This window comes from Geotrypetes seraphini, chromosome 1 (genome assembly GCF_902459505.1).
Source record: "Geotrypetes seraphini chromosome 1, aGeoSer1.1, whole genome shotgun sequence".
Taxonomy (NCBI): domain Eukaryota; kingdom Metazoa; phylum Chordata; class Amphibia; order Gymnophiona; family Dermophiidae; genus Geotrypetes; species Geotrypetes seraphini.
Genome location: NC_047084.1, coordinates 507925175 through 507947445, shown reverse-complemented (window position 1 = coordinate 507947445; position 22271 = coordinate 507925175). Strand labels below are relative to the sequence as shown.

The following is a 22271-nucleotide window of genomic DNA, read 5'->3' as shown; positions in this document are numbered from 1 at the left end:
GAAATTTAAATCAGAAAAAAAAATAGATTTAGTCTTATTTTTAATGTTAGGGCCTTCACATTCAGTATAAAGTTATTTTTTAAACACTTCATGATCTTATGTGTTTGTTTGCAGTCATTTCTGTTTCTGCATCCAGGACTGTGGAGTCGGTACACCAAACCTCGATGTTATACAACATCAAGACACTCACTAACAACCATGAAGAATCCACATTAACCGCAAACACCATAGCCGACTTCTTCACCTCCAAGATCCAAAAACTAAGATCTACCTTACCTATCTCGTCCAACCCCCTTGAGCTCTTTCCCATTCTCCCAGACACCGACACATACAAACCAGACCAAGGGTCCAGAGCAGATCTAAACTGGAACCAATTCACAACACTCGACTGGAAAACCTTCAACAAATTCTACAATAAATATTCTAACTCCTTCTGCAAACTGGACACCTGCCCCCCAAACATCATGAAAACTGCTCCGATCCATTTCAAAGCCAACATGCTTACCTGGGTTAACTTCCTACTCTCCTCAGGAAACTTCCCTCCAGAGCAAGGCCATATTATGTTAACCCCAATCATAAAAAACGCGAAAGAACCCCCAAACGCCCCATCTAATTACAGACCAATCGCTAGCATCCCTCTATTCACCAAAATAGCAGAAGGGGTGGTAAAAGATGAACTTACAGCATATCTGGATAAATTTAACATACTTAGCGACAATCAATCGGGCTTTCGCGCAGACCACAGCACCGAAACCATTATAGCAGCCTTACTTGACCACTTGCACACACTCTTCAGCCAGGGCTCCAGCGCCTTGATCCTTCAATTCGACCTAAGTAGTGCGTTTGACCTAGTCGACCACAACATTCTCCTAGAATGCCTGACACACATTGACATCTCCGACCAGGTCCTCAACTGGTTTCACGGGTTCCTACGAAACAGATCCTACAGGGTATTCAAAAACGACTCTTCATCATATAGCTGGGATAATGCCTGCGGTGTACCGCAGGGCTCCCCCCTGTCCCCCATCCTATTTAAATATCTACCTCGCCTCCTTGGGCAACCTCCTTCATAATCTCAAGCTCAAATTCTTCATCTATGCAGATGACATCACAATAGCCATCCCACTTACCAGCTTCTCCCCAGAACTACTCACTCACATTACAAGCATACTTAATCAGATAGAACTCTGGATGCTTTCCTACAGACTAAAACTAAACCCAGACAAAACAAAATTCTTCCTAGCCATACCCAATGACAAAATCAAAGACACCTCAATCCATGTGAAAGGACTGGTTTTCCCCCTCGAACAAACAGTAAAAATACTGGGAGTCACTCTAGACAAACATCTTTCTCTAGAAAATCACACCAATCTTACTGTCAAGAAATGCTTCTCGGTACTCTGGAAACTGCGCACCATAAAAAAATACTTCGACGACGCCTCATTCCGACTATTGGTACAGTCCTCCGTTCTCAGCGTACTGGACTATTGCAATATCATTTACTTGAACGCCACGAAGAAAACCACCAGGAGGCTAAAATTGATCCAGAACACTGCCGTCCGCCTCATATTCGGCCTAAACAAATGGGATCACATCACTCCTTTCTACCATCAACTACATTGGCTGCCTTTCGAATCCAGAGTCTTATTCAAATTCGCCTGCTTCTGCTACAAAACAGCTCTTGGCCTTTTACCTAATTACCTCAATCAGCATTTCACTTTGAATCCCACCAACAAGAAATCCCGTAGAACTCAGCTGTTCGTCTTCCCCCTCCCTAAAATTATGTCATCTCAAAAGATTCCTTGACAAAACCTTTGCTTACCAGGCGGCTAAACTGAACTCCTGTCTAGCCCAAATGGTACTCGAGGCCCCCACCTACCTTAGCTTCAGAAAACTACTCAAAACGCACCTTTTCCGAGAACAGGCCCTTTAACCCCCTTCCACCTGCAACTACCCCCTTTCCCACTCTCTCCCCGCTCCCTTTACTCCACCCTCCCCCTACATGATCTCTCTCTTGTTTTCCTTTACCTTCCATCCCTTCCTTTATTGCTACTTGTACTTTTGATAAAACTCCGTTAAGCGCTCCCACGCTCCCTTTCTTTGTTGCTGTAACTCTGTCAAAATTTTGTAAATCCGTGTGTCTGCACGGATCTTAATTAATGGATGTGAACCGCCTAGAACTTCTTGGGTGTGGCGGTATACAAGAATAAATTATTATTATTATTATTATTAAACCTTCAACTTCTACTCTGACTCTTCTACTGCCTGACTCTGACTCCTACTGATATTAGGCTTAAATTTTTTTTGTTTTGAATCTAACGTATTGTTAAATATCGCTTTAGATCCAGGATAAATATATATATAAAATTAATCATTTATCATATATAATGTAGGTTTTTTTTATTTTGAAGCTGGAATCATACGTACTTAAAGACTGACTCTGATTCCACCCAAAATTGCATCTGACTCCGAATCTGAATCCACAGTCCTGTTCGTATCAGCCCAATTGAACCTTGTAATCTGCTTTACAGAGCTTGCTTGCTGTTTTCTTGGCACAGCCTGCACACAGTGGCATAGTAAGGTGGGAGGCAGATGGGTGAACTTCCACGGTGCCATCTTGGAAGCGCCAGCACTTGTCCGACCACCTTCCCTCATGCCAGGCTCGTGCCCTCCCCTCCCCATACCTCTTAAATCTTCACCAGCGTGAGCAACTTCTCTGATCTGCTGCTCATGCTGGCCTGACTCCCCTCTGAAATCACTTCCGGTCGTGGGGCCAGGAAGTGACATCAGAGTGAAAGCCAATGCCGGTGCGAGCAGCATGCCAGAGGAACTGCTCGCTCTGACGAAGATTTAAAGAGGAACCTGGGGAAGGGAGGGCGTGAGTGTGGCGTGGGGAGTGCGGAATGAGCAAGGGGGTGGAGAGGAGGATGTGGGGGGTGGGAAGAGGTGCCACTACCCCAAGCGCCTCCTACCCTCACTATGACATTGCCTGCACAGAAGGCATTGCTGCATATTTATGGCCTGTATAGTAGCCTGTTTCAGGTGCTGGAATTCTTTGCTCTGAGCTTTCACTTGAACTGACCTTTTGTCTTTTCAGTGACAGCTGAAAAATGTTGCATGTTGGGCTGCTGGATCTGCATGTATGCTGCTTTCTAAAATAAGGACAGTTTGTTCACCCTCTCCAAGGTAGGGAGAACGAGAGGGCACTCTTTAAAGTTGAAAGGGGATAGATTCCATACAAATGTAAGGAAGTTCTTCTTCACCCAGAGAGTGGTGGAAAACTGGAACGCTCTACCGGAGGCTGTCCTAGGGGAAAACACCCTCCAGGGATTCAAGACAAAGTTAGACAAGTTCCTACTGAACAAGGACATACGCTGGTAGGGCTAGTCTCAGTTAGGGCGCTGGTCTTTGACCAAAAGGGCCGCCATGTGAGCGGACTATTGGGCACGATGGACCACTGGTCTGACCCAGCAGCGGCATTTCTTATGTTCTTATGTTTTTAATTGGATCTTTCAGACCATGTTTACAAATCCGCGTTAACTGTTTAACATGGGAATTAGCATGTGCTTAACAGCACGGTGTCATGTCAACATTTAATTCAGTGTGTTTACTGTTAAGAGTGTGCTATTTGCCATATTAATCAGCCACCATTTTAGGGAGTGGAACGAATAGAGAATATACCTTTTAATTAATGTGGAGATTGTTAGCATGTAATAGATGATAATATATGAAAGTCACTCAGAGGTATAGAGTTCTTCAAGAAGAGAGTTGCGCCCTCTAGTGATGAACCAAAGTATATTTTTCAGTCGTTGCAACTTTATTAGTTCTGGTTACGCTCCAAGTTTGATTACAAAAGTAAATAAATAAATGTCTTTACAGTCTTTCAAACACTTGTATGAAAATACTTTGTTTTTTCTTATCTTTACAAATCTTTTCAAATGATGCTGATGCTATGTTTTCTCTGACAGTTTAAATTCACAGCACCGACAGCGTTCTTTTGACGATGTTACCACATCGCAAACTTGAAGCATTCTATCAGCATTGAAAAGGTTTTTCAATTTACATACAATAGGGTCTCCTGAAGAAGGAATCGAAACGGGGCCACGTAGAGACCCCGAACCTGTTATAAACTGAATTATCAAGCTGCTCTCAATTTTCTCACAGAGCGATGTTCATTTGAAAAGATTTGTAAAGATAAGAAAAAACAAAGTATTTTCATACAAGTGTTTGAAAGACTGTAAAGACATTTATTTATTTATTTACTTTTGTAATCAAACTTGGAGCGTAACCAGAACTAATAAAGTTGCAACGACTGAAAAATATACTTTGGTTCGTCACTAGAGGGCGCAACTCTCTTCTTGAAGAACTCTATACCTCTGAGTGACTTTCAAACGTGACGGTTGCAATCCTGAAGTTTGGTTACCAATTTGAATGAGAAGACAGTTCTTTTATTTGAACTCTAATATTTTTCTGACTTCCACTAATATTTAACTATTAGTACCCCAGTGACATTATAAAGAAATTATAGATGATAATATGGCAGATAACACTGGTGCATTTAGATATATTTCAGAGCTAACTAGGAGTGGAAGACGACAGAGGGTAGTGGAGTGGAAGGTGACAGAGGGTAGTGATCAATGGAGACAGAGGGTAATGATCAATGGAGATCGCTCTGAGGAAAGGGATACTACTAGTGGTGTGCCTCAAGGTTCTGTTCTTGGGTCTGTTCTTTTTAACATTTATAAACGATATTACTGAAGGGTTGTCGGGTAAGATTTGCCTCTTTGCGGATGATATGAAAATCTGTAATAGATAGTTTGAATAACATGAAAAAAGACCTGGCGAAGCTTGAAGAATGGTCTGAAATTTGGCAGCTAAAACTTAATGCTAAGAAATGCAAGGTCATATATTTGCGTTGCAAAAACCTGAGGGAATGGTACAGATTAGGGAGTGAAAAGCTTATGTGCATGACAGAAGAGCGGGACTTGGCTGTGATTGTATGTGATGATCTTAAGGTGGCCAAACAGGTTGAAAAGGTATTGGCGAAAGCTAGCAGGATGCTAGGGTGCATAGGGAAAGGTATGGCCATTAGGAAAAAGGAGGTATTGATGCCCCTGTATAAGACTTTGGTGAGACCTCATTTAGAATATTGTGTCCAATTCTGGAGGCTGCGCCTTCAAAAAGATATAAAAAGGATGGAGTCAGTCCAGAGGAAGGCTACTAAAATGGTGTGTGGTCTTCGTCATAAGGCATATGGGGACAGACTTGCAGATCTCAATCTGTATATTTTGGAGGAGAAGCGCGAGAGGGGAGATATGATAGAAACATTTAAATACAATCAGCAAATAATTGTTATTAGCCTAGTGATGGAGATACCCCATGAAAGTGCATTTATAATAGGTGGAGAAAAAGCCTCAACTTAACAATATACGGACGGCAACCCAATGAGTCAGCATGAGAAGTGCTATAGCAGGAAGATCTACTCGGCTGCTGTTGTTGCCATCAGCAGAAGATAAGTGAACTGTTTTGTTCTTTTTCTGGCTCCCTGTGCACAGTGATGGCTTTGGTCCCGTTTTGAAAAGTTACATTTTGAAATGTGTGGAGTTTTTTTGCCTATGATACAGAGCAGGACTGGCTTAAGAACTCATTGGGTTGCTGTCCGTATATTGTTGATAAGTTGAGGCTTTTTCTCCACCTATTATAAATTCACTTTCATGGGGTATCTCCACCACTAGGCTAATAATTTTTTGCTGATTGTATTTTTATTTTATTTTGTTATTGCAACTTGGATTCTTGAGAAACATTTAAATACCTACATAATGTACATGCGCATGAGTCTAGTCTCATTAATTTGAAAGGAAATTCTGAAATGAGAGGGCATAGGATGAAGTTAAGAGGCGATTGGCTCTGGAGTAATCTAAGGAAATACTTTTTTCAGAAAGGGTGGTAGATAAAGGGAACAGTCTCCCAGAAGAGGTGGTGGAGACAGAGACTGTCTGAATCAAAAGGGCCTGGGATAGGCACGTGGGATCTCTGAGAGAGAAAGAGATAATGGTTACTGTGGATGTGCAGATTAGATGGGCCATTTGGCCTTTATCTGCCATCATGTTTCTATGTTTCATTTTGCTTAGTTTTTTGAATTGTTTATGGGAATTTTCATTTAGTTTAGTGTAATCTCTTTATTTTATCTGGTTGCTGGGAAGGACATACAAAGGGCCAGATTCTGCAACCAGTGGCGGTATCGGCCGGTGCCTCCAAACCGACACCAGTCACATGTACCAGCGCCGGTTGCAGAATCTTGGTCATGTGTAAAGTAGGCCTACATTTCTGGCGCCTACTTTAAATGATAATTGATTCACAGGGGCTCCTACCAGTGTCTATGGTCGCGTCTGGTGCAAACCATACCCACTTTGATTGTAGGCACTGGCAGGCATCTCTGTGGAACAGACATCAGCGACCTGTTCTGAAGGCTTCTACTGGCATCTACATTTTTTTAAAATTAGTTTTTAATTGGTTTTAAATGACACGGTCAATTACCACGCAATCTATCACCAATTAAACATAAGAACATAAGAATAGCCTTACTGGGTCAGACCAATGGTCCATCAAGCCCAGTAGCCTGTTCTCATGGTGGCCAATCCAGGTCACTAGTACTTGGCCAAAGCAATTAAGTTAGATGAAAGTAGGATGCCTACTGCCGCCTAATGTTCGGTGTCCCTACATAAATAAGGGCCGAAGTTATTTTTATTTGTTAGGATCAGTGCTGGGACCAACTTACGAGCTAGAGTCCCACAGCAAGTAATTACCAGACACTCCTCTCCCTCCTACAAATAATGTGTTTGTTACCTTTTAAGCATGATTTAATTAGGGCTGTTTGAAACAGTCTGCCTGGATGCTTTCTGTATGTGAATTCTGCAGGAGCACTTAGGGTCTATCTGCATCAACATCCCAGAGTCAGATTGATATAATTTCCCATAGGCCTTTGCTGACATTGGTTAGGGCAACCAAAAATGCTGATTGCTAGCAATAGCTATGCTGACACACAACAGGTTTTTAAAGTCCAAACTCCAATTTTACTTCTTCCAATGAATAAGAAGAGGCACTCTTCTGAACAATGAAAGGTTTCTTTAGCAACAGACCACACCATATACAATATTTCCCAGTGATAAAGATTTTCTGATGTTATAGAATCCTCCTTGTTGGATGGATTCAGATCTAGTAGTCCATATGCACTGGTCAATTGGTAGGAGATGAACCAAAAGACCAATTTGCTGCCCATGAACAGGTTTTAAATCTACTCTGGTATGAGGTCATTTTCCTAGGATTACCCTCCAGGGAGTCCAAAAGCTGCCTTGGTTTCTTATGGTGCTGAGCTTCCAGAAACTCCCAACACCCCTTGAATAGGGAGCCTTGCAGACAATTCTATAAGTTGTTTTATTTCCTGGAAAAATTTATTTCTTGTCTCTTTTCTCCTTTATTTGAGGATTATGTATTAAGGTAAATTGTTTCTTAAGCCAGCTTTGGCTTGAATTATAATTTCCAAATCCAATAGTTAACTGGATGTAGTAATTTCTGTATATTTCCTGTTAAGCACAATTATGTACTTAAATGAAAATCAATAAATAAATTTAAAAAAAAATCTCTCCTGCCTGCCACCTTGAATCTCTCCTGCCCCGACTCTCCTGCCCTTTCCTGCCCTGCGAACCTGTGGTTTTAACCCGTGGGCTTAAAGCGGGTTAAAACCATGGGCTCGCTGGGTTAGTAAAACTAAAAAAAAAAAAAAATTATGGCATTGACAGACATCTACAGATGGTCTGCGCATGCGTCGGAATCGCTCTCTAGCAATCGTCCCCATTTGAATGCAGGCCTTTTGTGAATTTGTCTGCCTGCATGCAATCGGGCACATATTGGACACGGAATCGGGGGTAAGTGAATCTAGCCCTTACAGCATGACCACTTGCTAGCCACTCAGTCTGATTAGTTTTTACAGAATTTTTTTCATTTTGGAGACATGGGTGATCATGGTTGGGGTATCAAGAGTATGTTAAGAAATAAATATACATATGAAAATATTGGTATTTACACATGGATTTGTTTCTAAATCAAAGGTTCTCAACCCAGTCCTCCAGACACATCAAGCCAGCCAGGTTTCAAGGACAACCACAATAAATGCGCATGAGATAGATTTGCTTACAATGAAGATAATGCAAATTCATTGTGGATATCCTGAAAGCCTGACTAGCAGAAGAGTGTCGCGAGGCCAGGATTGAGATCCACGATTCTAAACTACAGTAAATTCTATAGTGTTTGAAAACATATGGATAGTAAGCTTCTAAATTTATTGGCTGCTGGTGAATGTATAAGCACATTTGAAAATTGATCTGAAAAGGGCAAGTCTATAATTGTGCACATGCAGTTATGTGCCCTGTACTTGCATAAGTGCCAAGATAAATTATGCATGTAATTTATAGAATGGTATGGGGATCATTCTTAAAAAAAAAAAGTCCCAAATGTGGCATAAATGAGCAGATGGATGTTTTTCTCGCTAAACCCTTCTAATTCACTATTTTCAAAAACTATTTTCTAGACAGATTTCTATGGTGCTTGTCTGCAGTGCATCTAACTCTCAAGGGGGCATTTTAGGGGCATGGTTTGGATGGACTAGGGTGGGCTTATGATTTAGACATTTTACTGCAATAATTCAACATTTTAGAAACTGTCCAGGGCACAGTTTGAATGTTTGGGGCTAGACCTGTTTTTGCAACAAATAGGATTGGGACTTATATACCGCCACACTCAAAGCGGTTTACATACAGGTACTTCAAGCATTTTCCCTATCTATCCTGATAGGCTCACAATCTTTCTAATGTTCCTGGGGCAGTGGAGGATTAAGTGACTTGCCCAGGATCACAGGGAGCAGTGCAGGGTTTGAACCCACCACCTCAGGGTGCAGGTGTCTAAACTGACCAGATGACCAATGGAGTGATTTAATCATGACCCCTCACACTTCCCCAGTGGTCACTGACCCCCCTCCCACCCTTCAGATGTGAATGCAACCGTTCCATTTTTGCCATATTTGTATTTAAGAGACGTGAGCATTTTAGTACATGCCTGTCTGTATGATAGGTTCAGATGTCATGACCAGTTCTAGTAGAAAAGCAGGCAGGTTCCTGGAGTAGCCTAGTGGGTGGACCCATGCCCATATCCCACTCTAAATACCACACTTATGGTGGATTATATGAGCCTTCCAAAATCCACCATAATCCCGCTGTACCTACATATAGGTGCCACCTGCAAGCATATGGGCTGTTGGTGTTGTGTACAGTTGGGTCCAGTAGTTTTTGGGTGGGTTTTGGAGGGCACATCATACAATATAAGGGGTTTAAGGTGAGACTGTGCTTTTGGGACATTTTATGTGGAGTTCACTGCAGTACCCGCTAGGATAGGGTTATCAGATTTTTGTCCAGAGAAACCCGGACACATGGTCCTGCCCTGTTTTGCCCCTGTTGAACACCAGCGGCAGATTAAAATAGGCAAAGATAACTTTAAGCTCCCCCGACCTTGATAAACTCATGCGAAACGCGTCAGAAAGGGGACTAACTTGCTAAAAAGCTAAGTTATTAACTTATTGATTATAAATTAAGAAAAAAGGAATATAAATTAAGAAGAAAAGTTACATATGTTAAAATAATGCTATACTGGGACTTATAAAGAACACCACCGTGAGTTATATTGCTTGGGTGGAGGTCTGAACTCCCTTATAGCGATAGCATTATTGGTTATCCATAAGAAGAAGTAAAAAGTGGATAAATGGCAAATTTAGCACTGTTCCGCCCCTAGCCACGTCCCAATCTACCGCCAGCCCTGCCCAATCCCGCCTCTAGCCCTACCGCATTCTGCTTCTAGTCCCACTCCCTTGCAAAGCCTCATCTTGTTTTTCGACTTCTGGGCCATGTCTGGAGGGTCTCCGAGCCCGGATGCGTGTGATGTCATCCGCACATGCTCAGAGGCCCTCCAAATGCGGCCAGGAGGTCGGGGCTTTCCAAAACCTGGATAAGCTACCGGGTTTTGGAAAGTCCATCCGAGCACCCAGACAGTCCTCTAAAAAGAGGACATGTCTGGATTTTCCCGGACATCTGGTAACCCTACCCTAGGGTGCCCCAGTGCTCTGCTGGGATGTCTGTGTGGCAGGTCTACTAAAAATTTGTTTTGTGTATTTTTCTTTTGAATGTGTTTTTTTCAAAAATGGTTCAAAAAGAAAGATGCACTTCTGAGCAATGTCCATTTGCAAAAAACACACCCCAAGATAGGCTTTTTGTAGTTTTGAAAATGGGCATGTTTGGTACTAGATTTTTGCTTGTTTCCCACAAAATGTCCAAACTAGGATTTGGATATCATATTGAAAATGGCCCTCTACATGGAATACTTAAGTGAAAATCTATGCCTGCCACTGACCTGGCATAACCGTTTGGGCCTAATCTTAGGACCATCAGTGTTGCCATATCTATGACATCTTGGTGTACATGTGCTGTAATAGGCTTGGCCCTCAGTGCTGACATTGGAGTGTCTACCTCAAGGCATCTGGTTATAGAATTGCCCCTTTTATTGTGTTTGTTGTAGCCTACTTATAATTTGAGATGGATGGAAAAAAAAGGAATCTAATTAAATGAAATGAAATTTTGAAAAATTTCTTTCAATACATATAACGTTTTTTTTTGTTTTAAAAAAGGAATTTCATTATTTTTAAGCTTAACTGTTCTTTTTTTCAGAATATCTGCATTGCTTATATTGGAATATTTATCGGTGGAGATTATACATTCTCTTGGTTAAATTTTATTGGACTGAATATATGGTACGTTCCATTTTTGCCATATTTGTATTTAAGAAATGTGAGCATTTTAGTGTGTCACCCAAACTATGCAAATGAATGAAACAAGGAGTTGAGTGAGACGATGATGGCAGCAATTTCATATCCTCTCTAATGACCTAGAGCTTGTTAGTATGCCATATATGCTCGAATATAAGTTGAGATTTTTGGGCCAAAAAAGACCCAAAAATGGGGGGTCTCGGCTTACATTTGGGGCAGCGCCCCTCTCCCGGACCTGTTGCAGGCCTCCGTCGGGCCTGCCGTAACACCTGGAGGTCCTCCTGCCTCCTGTCCCAGCCAACCGTGACAATTTTTACCTCCCTCCAGCCTCCCCCTCATACTTTTCAATTCCCTGGTGGTCCAACAGTGGGCTGGGACAGGAGCGATTTTCCTGTGCTCCTGCTCTATGCAGAGCCACTAGCTGATTGGCTGCCATGAGTTCTTGCAGAAGAGACAGGATACAGGGCAGGGAGGAAGGGAGGACAGGGTGCAGAGCCTGGCAGGGTAGGGAGGTAGGGGGGCTGGGTGCAGAGCCTGGCAGGGCAGAGAGGAAGGTGGGCTGGGTGAAAGAGGGTAGGCTGCGTGCAGAACCTGGCAGGGCAGGACACTTGAATATTAAACACTTTCCCCACCATGGTTTATATTAAAGTCAACCTTTTTTTCTCCTTTTTGGGGGAGAAAAGGTTGCCTCGGTTTATATTTGAGTCAGCTTATATTTGAGTATATACAGCAGTTTTAATTAACATTTTATGTAGTACCTTTTTCTCTAATATTTAAAGTTTCTTTCAGCATCCATTAGGAGGTGAAGTAAAGAGATCTAAGTCTGCATAATCTATGCCTAAACTTTTCTCCTGCTGCATCCTTTATAGACATTCATTTTCATTCTGGTTCCTGCAAACATATCAGGACTGTACTGAGTCAGTAAGGGGGAATATTCTGTAAAAGAAAGTAGGCATAGAATACTAATGGAAGCTGGCATATACTTGTGTATATGCTTAGGTGCAAGCACTTAAGGCTGGGTTTAATAAATTGTGCCCAAAGTTAGGCACCGGAAAGATCCGCACCTAAGTACAGTTATGCATAAAACTACAATTTTACCTCCGTTTTGGCACTTGACTTCCATTTTAGCACCTAAAGTTACACACTCAGTTAGTGTTTAACTTGTGGTGTACTATTAGGGACATAATAGGGGGAGTGTGTGGTGCAGTGGTTAAAGCTACAGCCTCAGCACCCTGGGGTTGTGGGTTCAAACCCATGCTGCTCCTTGTGACCCAGGGAAAGACACTTAATCCCCCCCATTGCCCCAGGTACATTAGGTAGATTGTGAGCCTGCCGGGACATACAGGGAAAAATGCTTGAGTACCTGAATAAATTAATGTAAACCGTTCTGAGCTCCCTTGGGAGAATGATATAGAAAAATTGAATAAATAAAAATAAATATTAAAATATTAAAAACACTATCTAAGTTAGAACTTGGACATTCTAATCACTGGGACATCACTGTGGACATTTAGTGCCTATATGTCTTTCTGGCGCCTATATGTCTTTCTGGACATTTAGCGGGATATTTGGCCCACTGTGCGTCTAGAGTTCAAAGGGATGTGTAGAGAGGCATGCTATGGGCAGGATATAGGCGGGCTTAGACTTGGACATCCTGCACCTATAATCGAACATTTTTCAGGACATCCTAGACAGAACTTAGATGTTTTCGTCTAGGTCTGTTTTTAGAAGTGTCTAAGTGCCCAAAACGTACCCAAACTGACCAGATGACTGGAGGGATTAAGTTATGACTCTCCTACACTCCCCCAGTGGTCATAGACTCCCTCCCACTCCACAAAAATCAGAATGAGAAAGTACAGATCTGTCTCTAGAACAGCAGCATCTCATGTAGGAGTAGCACACAGGTATCTTACGTAGCCTTGTGAGTGGGCTAGTGAACCATAGAGAGGAGGACTCAGACCCATAAGCCACTCTAACCAGTACATTTATGGTGGAAAGTGTGAGGCCACCAAAACCCACCAAACCCTACTATACTGCCATATAGGTGCCACCTGCAACCATAAGGGCTATTATGGTAGTAGACAGGTGGGTATAGTACTAGGATCATTTCATAAATAATGCACAGGTTGGCAACATTGGGGAGTGGATGATGCAATTGCAGTGAACCTTGTTCCACTTTCACTTCAGTGCTTGAAGCAGCAGGACGTGTGCTTAAGAGCTCTATAGTGTACATAGTGTGGCTGTGACAAGTGTGCGAAATGAAGGCTGCAGGTGTCTGTGTCTGTTGACGATCAGAGGTCTTACATTAAGATTGAAACGCTACGTGGCAAAAACCCAACAAAAATCCACAGTGCATTACGTGAAGTTTGTGGTAAATTAACAGTAGACCATAGTACAGTTTCTCTGTGGCAACTCATTTTCGGAGTGGTTGTGTGAGAATAGATGATGATTGAAGACCAGGAAGGCCTTCCTGAATCAACAACAGATGAACGATGTGTGAAACTCGTGCCTGATGCTCTTGAACAAGATCATCATGTGACATGTAAGTAACTTTCTGAAACCACAGGGATTCCACTGATATCAGTATACCGAATTCTGACAAATGATTTAAAAAAAAAGAGAAAAATTTCTGCGTGATGGGTTCCCCACATCTTGACTGCTGAACAGTAGCAGAGATGCTTGGACAATGCAACCGTGCTTAAACAAAGATTCGATGTTGAAGATCAGGCATTCTTGAATTGTATTGTTGCTATTGATGAAACGTGAGTCAGAGACTTTGAGCTAGAGCTGAAATTACAGTCCAATGAGTGGAGAGCTCCATTTTTCCCATGACCAAAAAAATTTTGATGAGCTCAGTCAAAAGTCAAACAAATGATGATTTTTGCATATGATCATGAGGGCATCATCATCACAGACAAAGTTCCATATGGAAGAAGTGTCACTGCAGTGTATTATTGTGATTTTTTGCAAAAATGTGCAGAAAAATGCACAAAACCCGACCTCAGTTGCTTTTGGCTGGGCAACTCATTCTTCACGACAACGCTCGCCCACACATAGAGAATGTCGTCATTGAAAAACTATGCAAAAACAGCTGGGAGGTGTTACCTCATGCTCCCTACAGTCCAGACATGAGTCCAGACTTCTACCTTTTTCCAAAGTTGAAACAACCTATGCGTGGACATCACTTTGCACCTCTGGAAGAGCTTTCTTCCGCCGTTACCCAAGGCATTCGGCAACTGAACAAAAACGGTGTCTTGGATGAAATAATGAAGCTTCCCGGACGTTGGGATTCGGTCATTGCAAAACAGGGAGACTATATTGAAGGATTGTAATAAACAAATAAAAATACTTGAAAAACAAACAAACATGCAAATAAAAAAAAAAAAAAGTGTGCATTATTTATGAAATGACCCTCTTAGGTATTGGGGGCATTCCCTGCATTATAAGGGGGTTATGGTGAGATATACATGTGGCACCCTTTATGTGAGATTTACAGCAGTGCCTTGTAAGGTGCCCCACTACTCTATTGGCATGTCTGTGTGATCTGTCCATTACAAGTTTGACCCCTCCTATATCCAAATGCAGACCATTTGGACTTTTCCAGCTTAGATTTGTTTTGGTCGAAAATGGGGTATAACTTTGGATGTTTTGGTAGCTTGGATGTCCTGGTGACCAAGACATCTAAGTAGATGATTTAAAAAAATTTTTTTAGACGTCTAGTGGTTCAGCTTTCAAAAATGGCTGCTTCTGGGTGTCTGACTTTGGACGTTTTGAGGGAAACAACCAAAGTTGGACTTAGATGTCGTTTTGAAAATGGCCCACCACATAGAATTAGGGGGTAAGTGCTGTTTTTTACACTTAAATGAGCTATTCGATGATTAGGTAATGTAGTGCAAGTTAGAGTAGCGTGGTCTTGGGAGGAGTTTGGGAGGATCAAGGGCAGAATCACTTGTAATATGTGAGGGCACATCATGTGTTGGCATTTACATCTGCTCTTGCCTTCAGTCCTGGTATAATTTCTGGTGCTCATGCTTTATAAAGACTTAATGACGCCTATATGTCTTTGTAAAATAGGTGCCTCCTTACCCTATTAACATAGGCACTCTAGGCCTGATATTCAGACCATGAGAATTAGCCAGGCTGACTCCCGCAGTGGGCAGTGAACCTAGATATTCAATGCTGTGCCATTTCCCTGACCGGCATTGAATATCCGGTCTATTTTTAGCAACTATAAACTTAGCTGGCTAAATCAATATTAAGCGCTGGCTGGCTAAGTTTATAGTGGCCAAAAACAGACCAGCTAATTAAGAAGCCCAATTTGGCCACTATACTTAGCCAGTCAGCCCTATAAATTTCAGATGAATATTAGCTGGCTAAGTGCTATTTAACTGCCCAGGAGCCATTCCTGGCCAGTTAAATAGTACTGAATATTGGGCAGCCTGTTATAAAATTATTCCCTTAATTTAGATATTTTGTATATACCATGTGTTAATTTTCTTTATTGACATAGTACAGTGGTATAGTGAGGATAGAATGCGCCCAGAGTGGTGGTGCCCCCCCATGCCTTCTTCTCCACCCCCTACTCCTTCTGCCCTTGCCCACCCCTTTCTCCTTCTGCACCCCACACTCATACCCTCCCTTCTCACCTCTTACTTTAAATTTTCACCAGCACGAGCAGCTTCTCCAGCATGCTGCTCGTGCCAGTGCTGGCTTTCCCTCTGATGTCACTTCCTGTCCCCTTCATCCGGTAGTGATTTCAGAGGGCACCAGGCCGGCACAAGCAACAGGCTAAAGTAGTTGCTTATGCTGGTGAAGATTAAAAGAGGGTGGGGAAAAGAGGGTGCAAGCATTGCATAATGGGGGGGGGGGGGGTGCCCGAGATGGTCTGCTCACATGCCACTGATTTTGTAGTAACTGCAAAATCTTACCACACCTTAGTACACAGGGGCCCTATGTGGAACATACCCTCTCTTTTACTAAACCCAATAGCATGGGCCAATACATTAAATGCTCTAATTCCCATAGGGTTTGAATAGGTGTCTGAGCATTTGCCACGCGGTACTTGCTCCCGTGGCTTGGTAAAAGGGGGCCATAGATTTTTAAAACTGTGATTTTATTGCCAGTAGACCACTCCATTTTAGATCTTGAAGACTTAGGTAAAGTGATGATAAAACTTGTGGATAAATCCTATAAAAATATGTCTTAATGAAATTGTATTCTGTTGACTGTGCTTTTTATTTCCATTTCTTTAGCATGTCTGGTGGACTTTCGTATTCAATTTTAATAATGATGTCAAACCCTCGTGATTTTGATCCTGTGAACATTTCTAATAATGAGGAGAAGTACTCCAAGCAAGATGAAACATGCAATGGTTTATCAGAATCTGAGGAAGCCAAGCCTCTAATCATATCTGATGAGGAATGAAATTGCATAAGAAAAAAGAAAATGTGTCCCCTAATGTTACCAGTCTTATTTCAACCATTAACAGAAATATAGGGCTCCTATTACTAAGCTGCAGCAAAAAATGGTTTTAGCATGTCCTTACACAGGGTCTTTCCCATTCACTGCCATTTTTACCGCAAATATAAAATGGCTGAGTCCCTATTTTTTGTATTAATGGCCATGCACTAATATTTAAATACAAAAAAGGAGCCATTCCTAAAAGTCAAAATGACTCTGTTTGTGGTTTTAATTTTATTGTTAATTATTAATTAAACAGGGACAAGCCTCAGATTATGGAGTAATTTTCCCATTCTGGGATTTCTTCCAAGAGAAAGAAATTATTTTCTCTTACTCCTATTGTAGCCAGCACTAGAGCCTTAGCACGGGACTCTGCAGTGCCTCCAGTGGCCACAGTCCAAAATTCCTCTAGTGTGTGACTCAGAAAGGAGTCACCCTGCAGGATTTAAAGAAACTATACAAAAAACCACCAACACAAAGTTTTAAGGCAAACGAAAAAGAAAATTTACTAATCAAAATAAAGTCAGAATGGCTCAAAATCCAACGTAACATGCAAATGTCCAAAACAAAAATGGCCAGAGGAAAACTATCAATAACAGGCACTCAATAGTAATATAACATTCAATCCAGAACAATAATAGTTCAGACAGATTCCAATTTCTGAATCCATTTTTCTATGAGTATTATATTGATCCTCAGATGCACCACTCCACGTTCAAACTTTATCACCACGCTAAGCTTGATGTGCAGAATTTTCCCTGGATCAATTTTATAGTGTAATAACTTAGTCTTATAATCTTTATATCATTTTTAAATAAATGTTTAAATATATTAGTGATTCAATAAGTTAAATTAATTCAAGAACAACTTATCTTGACTTGTGGTCAGTGTAGGGACTTCTTGTGCCAACATGTTTCGCGCTATGGAGCTTTTTCAAGGCTGGGTCCCTAACTTCATATCGCCATCTGATTTGACCACTGATTTTAGCCCAATAAAGAAAACTCTGGCAGCATTCAGGATTTCCACTCCTAATGCAATAGTTCTCCCTGTGATACACCCTTTCATAGAGCTGCTTTACAATAAAGCTTCCTTTTTCCCAAGTCTGCACCCAGCAGAGCTCAGGTAAACAGAGTTCAGAGTACCAAAATCAGTTCCTGGAGAATAGGTTTTCCCTCAAACATTTGTAGCACAAACACAAAATAAAGCCTCCAGCCTATAATGGAGCAGGGCTGGGCACAGAGTGTCACAAGTTTGCTTTTCAAAAGCACACAAAAACAGCTTTCAAAATTCCCACCCAGATGGAAGCAAACTTCTCCCCACAACACTCAGCTTTACAAACAAATGCACAGTCCAGGAAGTCCTTGAAAATGACTGGGAGCAGGAAAAGAACCCAGCCAACAAAAGTAGAAAAAAAACCTCAGTCATTGCTCAGCTAGAGCTGGTTGTCACTCCTACATCCATCGGTTCTGAAGCTCCACACAACTCCTCAGCAGGCAGTTCAGCTTGTAACTCCATGGGAGCCTTCTCATCAGCTACTTGTAATTCTGGAGTGGTTCCATCTTCATCCACTTCCATGGGCACACAGGCATTACCCTTGCTTGAGCCAGGCAGCTCCTCATTAGGGAGGGCCCTAAGCTTCCTCCCTAACTTGCCTAACAGTTTGTTGAGCACTGCTGGCTTTTCAAGGGGGAGGCCACGCCCTGTTCTAGCTGAATCAGCTCCTAGCTGCTCCTCTCTTTGGCTTCCCCAGTGGTGACCTGGATAATAGGTTACTCTGCTTGGTCTTAGGTCTGGCTTCTTTCTGGCTCCCCTGGTGGACACTAGGGAAACCACAGGGACCAAGGCAGGCATGGAGTCTGACTGGTCACGCTATTTACATCATTGGCATGAACCCCTCCTCCCTACCATAACTAAAAACATTTAATATTAATTACTTTATTATTAATTCATAAAAAGTTTATATTATATCTCCTAACTAAATCTCCTTTTTCTAAACTTCTTTTAAATGTTCAATATTTATTTAATGTTCAATGTTCATTTCACTTAATTCCTTCATATTTAAATTAATAAATCTATACTTCTTAAAAACCTTCTCAATTCATTAGTATTGCATGGTTGGGACTATCATGAAAAGACCACACAGGTCATTTCAACACTCAGAACTGACAGAGAGAAATGTGCAAAACTTTTAAAGTGCACTGGTGCTTCAAGGTGCTTCAAAGTGCTATATAAAAGTGCCTTTGTGCTATAAATTACTTCAATTTCGTTCATAGTTTAGAATAATAATAATAATTTTATTTCTTATATACCGCTGTACTGTGAGGTTCTAAGCGGTTTACAGTAGAGAATGACACGGTGACAAAATTCATCACCGTCCCCGTCCCCGCGGATAACCGCGGGAAATAATCCCATGTCATTTTCTAGTGTTTATTTCAACCTCGGTCCTTCTACACCAGCATTCTTCAAAGCAAAGCTTGCGGGTCAGTGGTTGTGCCCAATTATACTCTGATTCTTTCCTCTCTCCTTAAAGAATGACATGAAGTTGGTTTCCCGCGGTTATCCGTGGGGACGGGAACGGTGATGAATTTTGTCACCGTGTCATTCTCTAGTTTACAGTATAAACAGAAGAAATGCAATAAGTAAGATTAATTAAGATGAAGAGAAAGTACTTAGAGTTCCCTGACTGTCCCAAAGGCTCACATTCTTGCTAAAGTACTTGAGAAAAATAAATTAGTTAGGTTATAAACATAGAGTAGAAGAAGGTAGGAAAACAGTTCATAGGAAAATTAATTTCGAATACATTATACATTATATATTGTTCAAGGCGGAATACAAATTATAGGAATTACCAAAAGAATTGCGTAATATAGATTATCTAGATAAATTACATAACAGTGATTCGTGTACATTACATGGTGTGGTAGAGGATTCAATTTTGAGAATTACATATCAAGGGAATCAAGTGATAACTTAGCTTTGTGACCTTTTGAAAATAATAATAATAACAGTTTATATACCGCAGGACCGTGAAGTTCTATGCGGTTTACAATGTTACAGATTGAGTGAATAAACAAAGTTACAGATTGAATGAATAAACAGAGGCCGTTGTTTTTAAACTTTACATCTTCCGACCCAGCCTGCGTTTCGTGGGACAGGTTACATCCCCGCCGCGTCAGGGATACAACTTTTTAGCAGTTCCGAGCATGCACTAATATTGCCATTAGTGTGCAGCCATTTTTAAAAAATTACTGCATGAGCACTAACCATTTTAGTAGCTGTCCTTTGGACTAACTTCATCTTGTTTATATCCTTTTAAAGGTGCAGTCTCCAGAACTGTATATAGTGTTCTACATAAGGTCTCATCAACAACGTTTCTGTTAAGCAGCTTCACGCTGCATAGAAATCTTCCATTGGTGTTTTTGCTTTCAATTGTAAGGGGCAGACAGGTTGTAAGGGACCTGCCTGTACTCTGTAATTGAAAGAATAATAACTTAGGGCTCCTTTTACAAAGCTGCGATAGCGTTTTTAGCGCACGCTAAAACTGCACTAAACAGCTAGAACTAACTCCAGCTCAATGCTGGCGTTAGCATCTAGTGTGCGTGGCAATTAAGCACGCGCTAAAATCACTAGGACTGCTTTGTAAAAGGAGCCCTTAGTTGCCAAATTCTTGAACATTCTTCAAACGTCACTAGATCCATGCTCATGTTATATACAGTATATACCTTTCGGGGTGTCTAAACTGTTGCAGACTTTTCCAACAACCCTTCCATAATATCACTTAAGAAAATATTTTAAAAACAGGACCAAGTACTGGTCCCTGCAGATACCACTGGTAATGTTTCTATTCTTAGAGTGAACTCCATTTACTACTGTCCTCTGTTGTGTCCCACAAAACCAGTTTCTAAACAAGTCAGCAACGACTTTCAGTTTATACAGTCACCAATGTGGAACCATGTCAAAGGCCTTGCTGAAACCTAAGTACACCGGTTCATAGACAGTAACGCGGAAAACAATGGCACGCGCCAACAACTGAGCGCAAGATGGAGGCGCGCGCCGAAGAAAAAGACTGTTTTTAGGGGCTGCGATGGGGGGTTTTGTTGGGGAGCCTCCCCCCACTTTACTTAATACATATCGCGGCGGCGATGTGGGGGGTTTGGGGGGTTGTAACCCCCCACATTTTAGTGAAAACATAACTTTTTCCCTAAAAACAGGGAAAAAGTTGTTTTCACTAAAATGTGGGGGGTTACAACCCCCCAAACCCCCCACAACACGGCGCGATCTGTATTAATGTAATGTAATGTAATTTATTTCTTATATACCGCTACATCCGTTAGGTTCTAAGCGGTTTGAAGAAAATATACATTAAGATTATAAATGAGAAGTAAGAAGGTACTTAAAAAATTCCCTTACTGTCCCGAAGGCTCACAATCTAACTAAAGTACCTGGAAATTAATAAAGAAGAGAAAATAAAGATGGTTGAGAAAAGAAAAATTCTATGTGAACTTATAGGATGGAAATTAAACTGACAGTGAAGAACTGTATGAAACATATGAATGCAGTTAGAGAGGGTAGGTTACAATCTATTTATGGTATTTGTTTAATTGGAAGGTGTTAAGGTGGGTAATTTGGGGGAAGGTTATCTGAAGTTAGGTGAATCTTCTGGAGGTAAAAGAGGAGGGGTTAAGATATTTGGATGAATTTTTTGAAAAGCAGGGTTTTGATTTCTTTTCTGAATGTTTTGAAGTTGTCTGATATTGTCATAAGATTGGAGATGGAATGGTTGATTTTTGCTGCTTGTGTTGCCAGAAGGTTGTCAAACATTTTCTTGCGTTGTGTGCCTTTGAGTGGGGGGAAGGTGAAAGGGTTCGAGGTTCTTCTGTGTCTTGAGGTGGAGATTTGGTTTAAGCGGTTGTTTAGATAGGAGGGGGAAGAGCCGTGTAATGCTTTGAATATCAGGCAGTGGAATTTGAATTGGATTCGTGCTTGTATGGGTAGCCAGTGAGAGTCTAAGAAGACAGTTGTTATGTGATCATATTTTTTGAGTGAGTAGATCAATCTGAGGGCGGTGTTTTGTATGGTCTGGAGTTGTTTTATCATAGTGGCTGGACAAGGAAGATATAGGGAGTTGCAATAATCCAGCAGACCTAAGACTAGGGATTGGACGATTAGTCTAAATTGTGCTTGGTCAAAGAATTTTCTGATTTTACGGAGATTTCTCATGGTTAGAAAAGCTTTCTGGGTTGTTTTGTTGATCTGGGGCTGCATTGTACAACATCTGTCTATCATAACTCCTAGGAGTTTTAGTTCGGGTTGTATTGGGTATTTGGTATTTTTGATTTTCAGTTCAGTTCCCCCCCCACACCCCCTGTCGTAGCCCCTAAAAACAGTCTTTTTCTTTGGCATGCACCTCCGCGCTGCGCTCAGTTGTCTGCTCGCGCCTTTGTCCCGGCGCGCTTTTGACCTGACACCAAGTACACCATTTCTAGAATTCTCTCACAATCTACCTTTCTGATTACCCAGTTATACAGATTGATCAGATTCCATGCTACCTTGAATCCTGTAATTCACTGGAATCCATAAACTGCACTGTCTTCTGGTTTAGCAGTGCTTCCAGTAATTTTCTTCACAAAGAGGTCAGACTATCTGGCCTATATTCCCATCCTCCTTATATTTACTTTTATGAAGAGGAACCACATCAACCCATCTCCAGTCCTCCAGGACAAATATTGACTCTAAAGAAGCTTTGGAATGATCTCTCAGCAGAGCCACCAGAACATCCCTTAGTTCCTTTAATCCTCTCTGATGTATCATGTCCTGCCTAATCACCTTCTTTACTTTTAGTTTAGCCAGCTCTTCATGAACACGATTCTGTGAAAATCATTTGAGCTGTATGTCACTTCCATTTCTATTTGTATTTGTTTTCTGAGGTCCTACTCCTAGCTCT

General features: G+C 41.4%; 1 protein-coding gene across 4 annotated transcripts in view; it reads left to right on the top strand.

Annotated features, from left to right (window-relative positions):
- SLC35D2 (solute carrier family 35 member D2) overlaps window positions 1-18692 on the top strand; it is a 252160-nt gene extending 233468 nt beyond the window's left edge. The window contains exons 11-12 of one of the 4 annotated variants that reach the window (XM_033928295.1): window positions 10770-10852; window positions 16120-18690. In XM_033928295.1, coding sequence (XP_033784186.1) covers window positions 10770-10852; window positions 16120-16291 — 255 coding nt within the window. In that variant the 3' untranslated portion in view covers window positions 16292-18690. Of the gene's footprint in view, window positions 1-10769; window positions 10853-16119 lie in introns of all 4 variants that reach the window. The other 3 variants (XM_033928314.1, XM_033928305.1, XM_033928325.1) reach the window with 3 other exon arrangements.
- Window positions 18693-22271: the final 3579 nt, after the last annotated feature.